Raw genomic sequence first — 12,795 nt, 5'->3', positions numbered from 1 at the left:
AGCCACATTGCCGTGACACAAATAATTATATAAACTTCTAAGTAGCCCCTTATTTCTACATCAAAGGAAAGTATGTGCTTTGTGCTGGGTTATTGTGCTGAACTACAAGAAAGAAGGAAAAGTGAATAATTGAAGTGCTTTGTGGAACACGCCTGTCCTTATTTCACATTCCTGAGCAATGCTCTGGCTTTACTCTGCCCTGGTGTCCCCTCATGCAGAGGTGAGATGTGCTCCCCATGCCCTCTGTCATGCTCAGCTGAGGTCTGAGTGGTGCTGGATAAGAGGCAGCACAACTCCTGTTCTTCTCTGCTAAGAGGCAGCACAATTCCCACTCCACTCCACCACTCTGATGATTTGAACCTGCTCTTACCCCGCATCGTTGAGTCTGTACAGGTCAGACCAGTACAGCACACAGCACCATCCTCACAGCTCACTCCATGACTAACACCATCAAGTACTGATGGCTCCAACACAGCCATTCAAATGTCTTTTACTAAGTGGATTAAACCAATTATTCCTTAGACAYACAAATATGTGTTACACCACATTCCGTTTCGGATAAAAATTGCTTATTTCTGAAGAGTCTTTCCCAGCTCCAGAATGCTCTGTACAATTGCAGATTTCCTTTGTGTTGAACAGTTCGTGACACCATGTCACCAGCCATGTGTGCCCTGTGTCTGGTGGTTACTCATTACCTCTGAATTTGTGCTCGGGTAGATAAGCTATGCATTCCTAAATGCATTTAGGGTGGGTCTGCACCCTAAATAATAAATAATGATGCTAATATTTACCACTTGCATGCGCTGTTAACATCAYATTCTCACACCACGCTGAGAGATGAAGACAGGGAGATAATGAATGGGGGCAGTATTATCATTCCCATTTTATTGCCTGAGAAATTGGAAAAAGAGATGACACAACTCGCTTAAGGCTGCAAAGAAAGTCACTGAGACCCACTAAATTAGAATCCATCACTTCACAGCTTCTACTTAGCCCAGCTATTAGATAATACAACTTCCTGAAGAGCCATTCCCCACTCACAGCAATCCTGTCAGTGTCTGATTGCTCGAAGAGATAATGCCAATGATTCATTCCAAGTGTTTATGGCTGGTCAGGACCCTGCACACACTTCGATGATGTTCTTCAATGCACCTGTGCCAACAGCCCAACAGAAATGAGTCCTGTACAGAACACCATGCTGGCAGCTTTGTAGTATTTGGGAGACTTTAAGAGCACAAGTGCTGCTTCTGATATCAGAGCGGTGGCTTTGAAGGGAAGGAAATCTTCAGGAGTGTGATGATATATGGCTAGAAAAATTACTTTATTAATTCTGAAACTGACTGAACTATGTCAGTTTGTATTTGTTCTTCTTTAGTATTCCATACAAGCAGAAGTGTCATTTCAACACCAAGAAAGTGACAGACCTAGGCCCAAAGAAAGTGCAATTTAAAAATATGAAGTATCATAAAAAACAACACTCTCCAAATTAACAAATTCTATTTCCCATAAATGGAAAAGGATAGCAAGGAAACATCAGCAGGAAAGAAGAGCATTTCTCAGTCTAAGTGAATGATGCAACAACACTTCTGCAAACCAACAAGATACAGGAACTCAGCCTATAAAAGGAGGCTGAAACCATCAGCGTTCACAACCGGCTCCCTGCAGTTTCACCTGCCATTTAAGGCAGTCCTGCACGGAATAATCCTCAGCGTGATTTCCAAGAGCCTTGACTGCACTCCAGCCTGGGCATGAGTCACAGCTCATTTCACTTGTAGAAATGTTAAAACTTATTAAGGTGTATTACAATAGGCAGCTTTGGTAAGTGAAGTGTTGATCCCCTGGAAGAAGTGTGCGATGAGGTAATGCACTCATGGTTTGTGCTATTAATCACACATTCTTCTGGGGAGCTGGCCCCACACTGCTGGGGTTCAGCCTTATTTATCAACAGCCACATCTGTAGAATGAAAATTTTTGCTTTCTGCCTTCCTGGTTAATGCGGATGCAAAATTAACGAAGTCATTTCAGAAAGAGAAGAAAAGAAATTTYGCCTTTATAGTACCGCTAAACCCACTGGTTCTATGGATTATTGAAGCAGAGAGAATAGGTAGAAGAGCCGGTAAAACATTTCACAATGTCCACACCCTGACCTATAAAGGTTTCTAAAGTTTTGCTAGGAGATGCCTGTTCCAGTGTATGAATCATTTAGAAAAAGGAAGAATCTATAAACAGGGGAGCAAGGAGAGAATAATGCTAGAGAGACTGCACCCCCTGCCCCCCATGTCCTACATTAAACAGCAAAAGCATCTTAATTATTGACTCTACCTGCACTTTTGGCTTGGTGAAATCCCAACTAAAGTTTCACCCTGTGTTGTTTCCTCATCATGCCTCCCTCTGTAAAATTTTTTTATTTTTTTCAAGCCATACTTTTATGGTATCTTTAACTGTGTGACTACACTGAAATGACCTACTTGAGCTCCAGGCTTAGGGCTGGCACAAACCAATCATCTGCAAAAATATTCCATGAAACAGAAGCATCAGTGTTGGACAGTTTGGAGAGTCCCTATGGCAGGARCTCCCACTGCAAGACATGACCTAATGATGAGGCAGGTGCAGAGCTGCTTCTTCTGGACATGTTAATTTGCYTTTTGAATGTCTGAATATGCATCAGAAGCTTAAAGGCATAAAGTCATAACACCAGCTGTGGTAAAGACACTTTCAATAACTATATAGACTTCGGGGGTAAATTTTTTGGCTTTCCAATGTCCTAAGGACAAGTCCAAAGGAGTTGATGTGATGGGTTGTAATTAGGCTCTATAGAAAGCAACAAAAATGAGGAATATAATTTGGAAAAATGTGTTTCAATTAAGAGTCATAATTAGCTGGAGCAGGCAGAGAAACAAACAGGCTGAAGTAGCTACAAACTACAGTTCTTTCTTAGAACTTAGAAGTTAAAGGTGTGCTGCCTTTAGAGAAGTACCGGCTTTGGCTCAGCTCTGCACCCCCAAACCATCCATGCGAGAAAATAAAACATCAAATGCATCAAACAAAAAACTGGGAGTGACTCTTGTCAGAACAATTTCAAAGCAGGAAATCCATAACGTTGCTTCAAGCAGACAGAAATTGTGATCGTAAAGTTACCAGAGCAGGAACGAAAAAACATGTTTATGTCTTATTGGTGAGACAAATAATTAATTTTTGAATGCTGTTCCAGCACCTAGGCTCTACTTTCAGGTTATTCTCATAAGAGACAGTCTCCAGACATTCTGAGAATAGATCCACTGGAAATGACATTGCTACTGTACAAAAAAAACCCCATAAAAATACAACTGAATAAACCTTTTCTTTAATATCTACAGCCTATCGCTGCCTAAAAATTGAGATACTCAAGCATCACTCATAAAAAGGGTGTAATTTAAAGGGATAATGAACACTCCCTGTCCTCAAAGACTCAGATGTTAAAATTTAGTACGATAGCCTATTCTTGCCATTGCTTTCAAACCCAATCCATACACAGCACTGAATTCCTTAAGTACGGTTGGTGGCTCTGAAGAGAAATAATCCTCTAAAAGTTTGGCCATAAGAGMGATGTAAATAAACTTCCTCTGTACATAGGGCCAGGAAAGTGGATAATAGGATATATTTCGTTATGTAATCCGTGAGTTTATTCCCTTGTTCAAGTTCCGCACGGATTCTGCCGCGGTGCGCAGCACAGGGAGGGCTGGAGGCAGCTCCGTTCCGAAGGYCGGTGGTGGCCTCTAGTGACAACCAGGTAGATCCGCACGGATCCTGTCCCTGCTCCTGCCGCTGCTCCGGGGCTCCTGCGGCTGGGGAACGATTTCTTACTGGAAATTTCTGCTGCAGTATTTGTGTGAGATACACAGTGCCAGACTTTCTCCAGGGGAGTATGGAGACAGATTTTTGGCCTGTTTCCTTAATTTTTCTCWTGCAGTACCTGTTTCCTGACACAGATCTTGACGCTGGGATGGTATTTTGGGTTCCAAGCAGCCCACAGCTTGTTCCTGGTTGTACAAACCCCTGGAGTGGGGATGCCRTGGGATTGCTGGGATGCACTGAAAGGATGATATTCCAGAGAGGTCCCCAAACAAGAACCAGCAGCTGTGCCTCTGCACAGGCACCTCCTGGCATTATGAGTGCAATTATACCCTGAGGAAAAATTGAGTTTCTCTTCATATTTGGGGGCTCCGAGTGTGACACAAGTGAGATCCCTGAAACCACAAGAATTTTTTCTTTTTAAGTTAGCAAAAAATCTATACAGATGTGAACGTATGCAATACAGTGTGTTCATATGTATCTTTTATGGCATACAATCAGTGTGTGCATATATTTGCACAGGATCATGAAAATTCTATTTAACTCCTGAATCATAGAAATATGCAATACTTTTCATGGACACTGAACTACTCCAGCATTGTGGAACTGAGAGAGCCARTAAGCTGCAATTCTCTCCAGTTCACTGGTTTTCTCATTCCCCTGACACTTCAGCTGCACAGGGTTTTTTAAGGGAGAGAGATCTGCCAGCAGTCCAATGTTAGAGCTAATCTTAATGGCACTTTTGGGGGAGAAAAAAGAGAAGGTTCGTTTGTGTGGCCTGGAGCTGTTTTTGTTGGCACTGAGATCTGATTCTGTTCAAGGAGAACAGCTGAGACAGGAAAGGCAGCTCCTGACTTTCATTTTCCACCTGTGGCTGGGGAGGGATTGGAACCCACATACTGCYTCGTGCACAACTCCAGGAGCTGGAACACCTCTCTAAGTACCATAAATATGTAAAGTAATGTTTTAACTTACCCCTCTGGTTAAAGCTCCAAGCAGAAAGAAATAAGGTGCAGTGTTTGATGATASAGATATTTTCATTGGACAAAAGATAAAAAGGAGAGGGAAATGAGGGGAAGAAAATATGTGAGGCAGACAGTGTAAGATCTTGAGCTGCRAATGTTCAGGGCTTAGGTGAATCCAGTTGAGTTGGTGAGATCACCCAGAACTTTCTCTCCTCTGATCCCATTCAGCAGGGTACAAAACACATTGCTTTGCTCTTTGGAGATGGCAGGCTTCACAGACATTGGCATTAACAGGAGGTGCAAATGTGATTAAGAAGAGAAGGAGGGGAAATTCTCAGACCCAGAAATACTGAATACTGGAATACAGCTGGAACATTGTACACGGAATGCATCCCTCTTGAATGCACTTTGCACAACTATCCTTTCATGACTGTAGTGTAGATCTTTTAGATCAAACTCTTATGACGCTAAACCCAGTTACAGGGACTAACAAAAGGGTGGCAGATTTCACTCCTAGAATGGATCACTTCTACAGACTGAACTAACAGACTTTGCTTTATTTAAGTCTCTATGTCCACCAAAAGAAAAGCATCTGTTCCACCTAAAGGCAGCAGAAATGCAGACCCACAGCTGGGTGTGTCATTTTTCCTTGAACTCTCCAGGCTGGTTGCCCATGGCTGGTTAGCACAGGTGAGTCAGCTGGAATGGCATCCACGTTATCGGGGCCCTGCAGGACTTATCTCCATGCACATGGAACTTCTGTCACACAGCTGACATTTCTCCACAAAATCAAACAATTCATCAGAGTTGCTATAAATGTTTTATTATGTCTACAGCCAATCCACTCTGACCAAGCATGTCACTGAAAGGAAGTGAACCYGCAGACTGTCCTCTACAGCTCCCACAACGAGTCTGGAGCTGAAACTGCTCTGCTGTGCTAAAGCACCAGCAAAATGTTGCAGCACTTCTTCAGTGCTGACAAAACTGCAATATTGGACAATAGAYTTAAAATAGTCCAGCATCCATTTARGTAACTTAATGTTAMAACCAATAAAATAAAAACAAATAAATAAAAACGAGGCAGCCCATGTTCTTGCAGTAAATTCCTGGGCATAGTCCAGGGGTGGAGGAGGCCGAGGCCACTCCCAGCTGATGGCCTTGAGAAGGTCCTCGTSCTCCAGCCTGGCTGGAGCCTTGCTCTCCTCTCACTGCCATGACTGCAGCTTTGGGGCTCTCTCTGGCAGTTTCCAGTGACTAATACAACCAGTCAAGGCGTTTAATGGAAAAAAGTGTACTGAACCAAAACCAGGAGCAAACCCCACCTCTGCTGTGAACCTATCCTGATCCTAGCAAATATTCTTGCAAATATTCTTGCAAATATTCTTGCAAATATCCTTGCAAATATTCTAGCTTTTGGGGAGGGATAGAAGTATATGTTAAAATGTTAAGACCAAAGAAATTGTCAGTGAACAATTTAGGGGTTAGAATAAAAAGAACGCTAAGAAAATTCAGTCTTTCCACATGGATGCCATTGCTCCATGCTTCCCCTTGCATATATYTGGGATACTTTTGCTTAATAGGTTAGAGGATCCTGGAAGGAAAATAACTGCTGGAGGTTCAGCTTGAACTAAAGCAACAGAGCCATAAAATAAAGCAAATGTCTGACCTAACCCTGCTCCTCACTTTAATTCAGATCGCTGACTTCTTTTTTCATTTGCTCACTAAAAAAAAAATATCACCAAGGTAACATGGAAACTAATTTTAATAAATACTGAGAAAACAGAGTGGAATGTTTGCTTTTAACTAGACTGCCACAAAATCCTGCAGAGATCTAGGCAGTGARATATAGAGCCAAGGGATGTAATAACAGCAGGATCTCTTCTGYACTCCTCTTACATTCTAAAGATGCAAGCTCTGCTCTACTAAAATGAATAATTCTTACTTAGACTGAATAATTTCAATGGACAAAATTGTCCATGGAGTCTCTGTGATGACATACCAAATGTCATGGCCAGTGTACTTTGGTTTCACATTTCATTAAGGTTTTTATGGTAAGTTACACCCAAAGAAGTTCAAGGTCCAAAGACAATCCACAGCATCCTTCCAGAAAAAAAAAATCCTGCCCTGGACACTGATTGCTTTGGTTTAGCTGTGTTTCCAGAAAAGCCARGTACAACAGTTTAACTCTCTGCCTTGAGCCAATACCAGTTAGACTGATCCGTTGCACAGTAACTTTAAAAACTTGGCAGTACCAATTCCCTAATATTCTGGGCTGGGTGCTCTCAGCAACCTGAAGGTGCCTCCAACACACAGTTCAATGCCTCCAAAGCTCAGTGTCTCACCAATTTCCTTGCCTGAGGTGGGAGATCAGTACATAGAGCAGCTGCTGTCACCAACACAAGCCATGTGTGTTCTTTGTTCTCCCTGACAACATCAGTAACATAGTAAAGTGCTGTCAGTACAATGCCCCAGGAGCTGCACCTCCACACTGTCCCAACACACACCTGCCACCTGCTCTCCTGCAGCACTAACAACCCCTCAGCAGTCAGGTTCTTCCCTTGCTTCCAAATTCTCCATGCACTTTCTGTATCAAGCGTACAGCAGTCAGCCCAGGAGCCTCCCCTCGACCAGCTGTAGGATTGTTTGGTTTCTTCATGCCATGCAAAGGCAGCTGGTTTCCTGTTAATGACCACAGCCCTTGGGCTGGGAACAGACCCCCCAGCATGGCACTTGTTAGCTGGTGGTTTCTGGAATATTGATGAGGTGAGAGGGAAACTTGTTTTGCTTCAACTTCAGCCACACAGGAGGACTGGAGGATCATTCTTCTGGAAGCTGGAGCTCAGCATTTCCCCGCCACTCTATGGACCACCTCAGCATCTCACATGTGAAACATAGTGGGCTTGAAGGTTACCAATATTCTCATTCCTCTTACTTCACTTAAGGACAAAGAAATACTCTTCCCATTTAATCTCAAGTCCACTGAAAGCTCAAATTCTACTTGCAAGGGTCTTTTAATACCAGACGAATGCATAGTCAATCCAAGCTGATGGCAACAGCCTCCACTCTCCACTGGCAGTGCAGATATTGGTCTGTGCTTACTGTGAGATGAATTCATATGGTAGTACAGCTGCCTCCTTTCTAATAATTTATATAYGTTCTAGACTGTCCCAAAGCCCAAATTATTGTTTACTCAACAGAAATACAAATATAAATATTTTAAATCTCTTGTCACATACACACAACTCTCATTTCAAATTCATGCACTGCACAGGGGGCTGAGAACCTATTCATTTGCTCCAAAAGGCTACAGTAGGGATTGGCTGCAGGTATATGGTTATAAATGATTMAACAGTGCTTTATCTGTTTTTCAAAATAACAAAGCAAGCAATCTACCCAGGGAGTGTTCCTCAAAGACAGATGAACAGATGAGAATCCCTTCAAATTATGGGGAGGGGGGGCAATATCCTGTGTGCTCTTTGTGCTGATACCAATGACATTCTGCGTCAACATAGGTGGGGTTTCAGCCACTGTGCTTCCTCTTGAACCTGATATAAAGGTGCACAGTTCACATTCAGTTCCTCACTGCCCTGTCTCTATCTGTGCTGGCTTCCCTGCTACATCCAGAAGACAAAGAGCACAATGGCATTCTCCACCCGCAGCATCCATGTCCAGTCCTCTGCACCCAGTGTCAGCAATGTGACCACCAGGAGAATGTCTGTCCAGAAGATCCAGGCACCCAGTGTCTATGGAGGAGCTGGGGGGTATGGCACCCGCATATCAACCAGCACCAGCTCTGGCCAAGGCCTTGGAGGGAGCCTCCAACTCAGCATCACTGGCAGTGATGTGTTGCTCGCTGGCAATGAAAAATCAACTATGCAAAACCTGAACGATCGTYTGGCTTCGTACCTGGAGAGGGTGCGCTCGCTGGAGAAGTCAAACTCCCATATTGAGATGCAAATCAAGGAGTGGTATGAAAAGAACACCAKAAGCGTAGGGCAGGACTACAGCTCCTACTTCAAAACAATTGAAGAACTCCGCAGCAAGGTAAGAGATCATAGAGCACTCRAGAAATATAGGAATTGCAATTATCAGTGAGAGAGAGAATAATTTGTTGTAGAAAATGTGCTTTTCCAAATTGTAATTGGCCCAGCTGAGAAAAAAAAATGCTCAATTTTGATCAGCTACAAATTAGTGACAGATTTTACTTCATTTGTAATTCCAGATATATGCCTGCAGATGTAAGTAATCTCACACCGGAAAAACCTTTGATTCAAAATTAACTAGTCCTATGATATTTGCCTTAGGTGGCTTTAATTAGGGAAAGTWCTAATGGTAATCTACATATTTAAATATAGCTTAGCAACAGTCTATTTCAAAGTGAGTTTTAAGAAAAGAAGGGCAAACACTTAGAAAAAAAATTAAGGATCACTACTTAAAACAGTAAATTACCACTGGAAACAATGAAATAGTCCCAGCAATAAACTGACAGGTTTGTCAAATAAATAGTCCCAGCAATAAACTGACAGGTTTGTCAAATCATGTTTCCAGAACTTCCTTCAGTCTTTCCCCTGTTATTTTTTATCAGTTCTACTTCACAGCTTTTAAAAGCTCTGAAGAGAGCAGTTCATCCTAACTATTCAATACACTTACGTTATGGCAGGACATTTTGCCTTTTGGACATCCCTAATTCTTTTCATGTACTTCAGATGGAATTGAGCTTTAAAGCCAGCTGACTAACATACAGCTGAAGTGAAGTGGGATGAAGCCCACTTACAGTATGCATTCCCAGGAAAGGATCAATGTGAATTTCTGTGCGAAGTTTCATCACTTGTCCACCATTTCCTTTAGATTGCTGCTGCCCAGATGGACAATGCCAGGCTCGTCCTGCAGATCGACAATGCCAAACTGGCTTCTGATGACTTTAGACTGAAGTAAGTTCCATGATTTTATATAAATTCTCTTTCATGGTCCTCTTATTTAGGAAAGCTTCCAGGTACTGGAATCAGTGCTGGGAAGTGAACATTTTCCAACTTTAAGTTTAGTGAAAATTTTACAATGACTGTGGTAGTTACTGATTCTAACATTCACACCAAACTGCTGCATTCCAGCAATGACAAAAAGCACCTTATTGCACAGGTTTGAGAATGAACACCTGCTCAGGCAAAGTGTGGAGAGTGACATCACTGGACTGCTCCGTGTCCGTGACGACCTGACTCTGACGAAAGCTGACCTGGAGTCCCAGATTGAGAGTATAACCGAGGAACTTGTTTTCCTTAGGAAGAATCATGAGGAGGTGAGAACAGCTGAGCACTGCCGGGGAGAGGGGTTTTGAGTGGCAAACAGAAACACTCTCACTAGGAAGCATTTCTATCTCTCCTGGAAGTAGCATAACCAGGTGTGGCACTAAGGGACACCCAGGTTGTCAGGGATCAAAAGCTGAATACTCCTCCATTCCAGGAATAAAGGAGTGAAGGTTTTCTCTAAGAATAATTTATGGTTTAGGAACTGCTACCCCAAAAAGTACACAAATGGGAGCTATGACTTCTACTCCCAATTCCATAAGTCCAGCGCTTAGGAAACAATTTTTATGATACATTTATCTATGATATAACATTTATTGCTATAAAGTAAGCAAGCTGTTCTAAGATGAGGTGCCCTGAACAGTATTTACAAGGTGATTAAGCTGTCTTGCCCTGAGGTACTATTGACAGATKAGTCCTGTTGAGTTTGTGTCCAACACCCAGGAGTGACAGCTCGCTGCAGCTGGTGCTAACACATTCCCCATTGCTGCAGGACTGTGGCAGGCTGCGCAAAGAGGTGTCTGGCTCTGTGAACGTGGCTCTGGATGCTGCTCCCGGCGTCGATCTCGCTGCTATTATGGAAAACATGAGGAAGCAATATGAAGAAATGGCAGAAAAGAGCCGCCAAGAAGCCAAAGAACGTTTTGAAAAGCAGGTAAAGTCAACTGCTTAAACATCAGCAAGAACCTTGGTCATGCCTGGCTGTAGTTCACAGTCTCTCCATTGCTCATTCCAGATAGTAGAACTGAAYGAGGAAGTTACCATCAGTATTGGAAAGTTGGAGGTCCAAAGGAAAGARATCACAGAACGGAGACAGGTCTTCCAGAGCCTGGAGCTGGAATTACAGTCCCTGCTGAGCATGGTAAATAACAAAAAGCAAAATAAGGACTGTGGATAGCAGAGTTACACAGATAAATAGAGGAATGAGGGGCTCGACAATCAAAATGTTATTTTAACAGCAAAATGTATCCTCTAAATAAKATGTCTCTGTTCTCCCCATGGACTATAGAAACAGACCCTGGAAGGTTCTGTGGCTGAAACAGAAGCACGGTACAGTTTCCAGCTTGCCCAGATACAGGGAGCCATTTCCAGTCTGGAGGCTCAGCTAAGGCAGCTCCGAGCTGACATGGAGGCTCAGAACAATGAGTACAGCAGCCTGCTGGATATCAAGACTCGCTTGGAGATGGAGATTGCCACGTACCGCCGGCTGCTGGAGGGAGAGGAACTGTGAGCACACACATGGCTTTGCTTGTTGTTTTGGTTTTTGTGTCAGATCTGCCACTTTCCAACTGCTTTGGGGTGGGGGAAGTCCATTGCCCAGTTCTCAGCCACAGAATCAGAGCAGACTGCAGTTCAGGCTGGGCTGCTGAAGCTGCTGTGGAATTTTGAGGTTGGCTCTCCCAGCCTACAGACTGTCACTCTTTGAGCTGGGGAATTGGGTAGGTCTCACATGCCAGGAACACCACTAATGAAGTTTCGTATTAACTTGTCCATGTGGGTTAAGCAGAGAGTGGAACTTGCCCCCAGATTCTGCCAGTTCAACTGTCCTGGTTCAGGAACTGGTGTACCTGCATGAGCTGAAGTCCTGGCATTGTAGAGATGAGTCTGCAGGTTAACTGCAGATGTAGAGATGAGTCTGCAGGTTACCTCCAGCTTACGCTTAGCAAGTTTCACTTTAACTGAGAGAATTCATTTTACTGAGTTATCTCCTGGTTAAATATCTTGATGAAAGGGGATTAACTGTCTTTATCAAACACATAGGAAATGCACAAGGATGTTTCTTCAATGCATGAGTTGCCATATGTTTATGTTTTCTAATTTCTAATTTGAACAGGACGGTAGAAGCAACACCAATGGCAGACGATGAAAAAGGTATGTCCCACCAATTTCTTTCTGTTTTGATGGCTGCCTGTTGAAATGTTATGGAATGAAGTAGCCTGATATAAAACAACATCTTCAGAGCAAATAATCAGCCAGAGGAATCTCACATCAAGAATGCAATCAACTGTATGGTTACCCTATAGGGACTATACAAACCTGGGTTTATATATACAATTCAGGTGCCCAGTGTAAAATCACAGACTCACCCRTTCTGTGATTCTGTGACTCCTCAAAAGGCCAAGTGAACAAGAGAGAGTTACTGAATTCCCCTCTAGAGAACCACAGAAGTACCTGCCTCTCCCCGCTGGCTGCACAGGGAGACTGAAGSTCCCAAGTAACATACCCAGTTTCATAGCAAAAATTTCCAACTTGGTGTAAGTCTGTTCCAAGGTTTTAGGTCTACAAATCTGTGCTACAGATGTGTACAACTAYACCATATACATACACCATATCCAAAGGAGGATAAGCCACATCCTGCCAACCACAAAAGTTTACCTCAAGTACCTGTGGATTGAAGATGCTTTTTGCTATTTCCTCATCGACTGCTAATACTGCAGCAATATTACTCTGTCAATGTACATTGCATTTAATTAATTCTCTTTTCAATTTCCGTAACAGAATCAAGTAAATATAAGAAGATCAAGACAATAGTTGAAGAGGTGGTTGATGGCAAGATTGTCTCCTCTGAGGTCAGAGAGATCGAAGAGAAGATGTAAATGGCACCAGCACAGGAGACGCCTGTGAGTTTCCTGGAGCTGATGCTAAAGCTAAAAGATTTATAAATAATATGATCTAATTCATCCTAAACCCCAGAAGGT

The 12,795-nt window shown here is 42.9% G+C and overlaps 1 protein-coding gene across 1 annotated transcript; it reads left to right on the top strand.

Annotated features, from left to right (window-relative positions):
- Positions 1-8,425: 8,425 nt before the first annotated feature.
- KRT20 (keratin 20) lies at positions 8,426-12,714 on the top strand. Its single transcript, XM_057385887.1, has 8 exons — positions 8,426-8,840; positions 9,645-9,727; positions 9,933-10,089; positions 10,590-10,751; positions 10,833-10,958; positions 11,106-11,323; positions 11,931-11,968; positions 12,596-12,714. Exons 1-8 carry the CDS (start codon positions 8,436-8,438, stop codon positions 12,691-12,693), a joined length of 1,287 nt encoding a protein of 428 aa, XP_057241870.1. The 5' UTR covers positions 8,426-8,435; the 3' UTR covers positions 12,694-12,714.
- The last annotated feature ends 81 nt before the right edge of the window (positions 12,715-12,795 follow it).

Source organism: Malurus melanocephalus, unplaced genomic scaffold (assembly GCF_030028575.1).
Source record: "Malurus melanocephalus ecotype Western Australia unplaced genomic scaffold, MMel_1.1 scaffold_885, whole genome shotgun sequence".
Lineage (NCBI taxonomy): Eukaryota > Metazoa > Chordata > Aves > Passeriformes > Maluridae > Malurus > Malurus melanocephalus.
The sequence above is the reverse complement of the archived record's forward strand: the minus strand, read 5'-3'. Positions and strand labels throughout refer to the sequence as shown.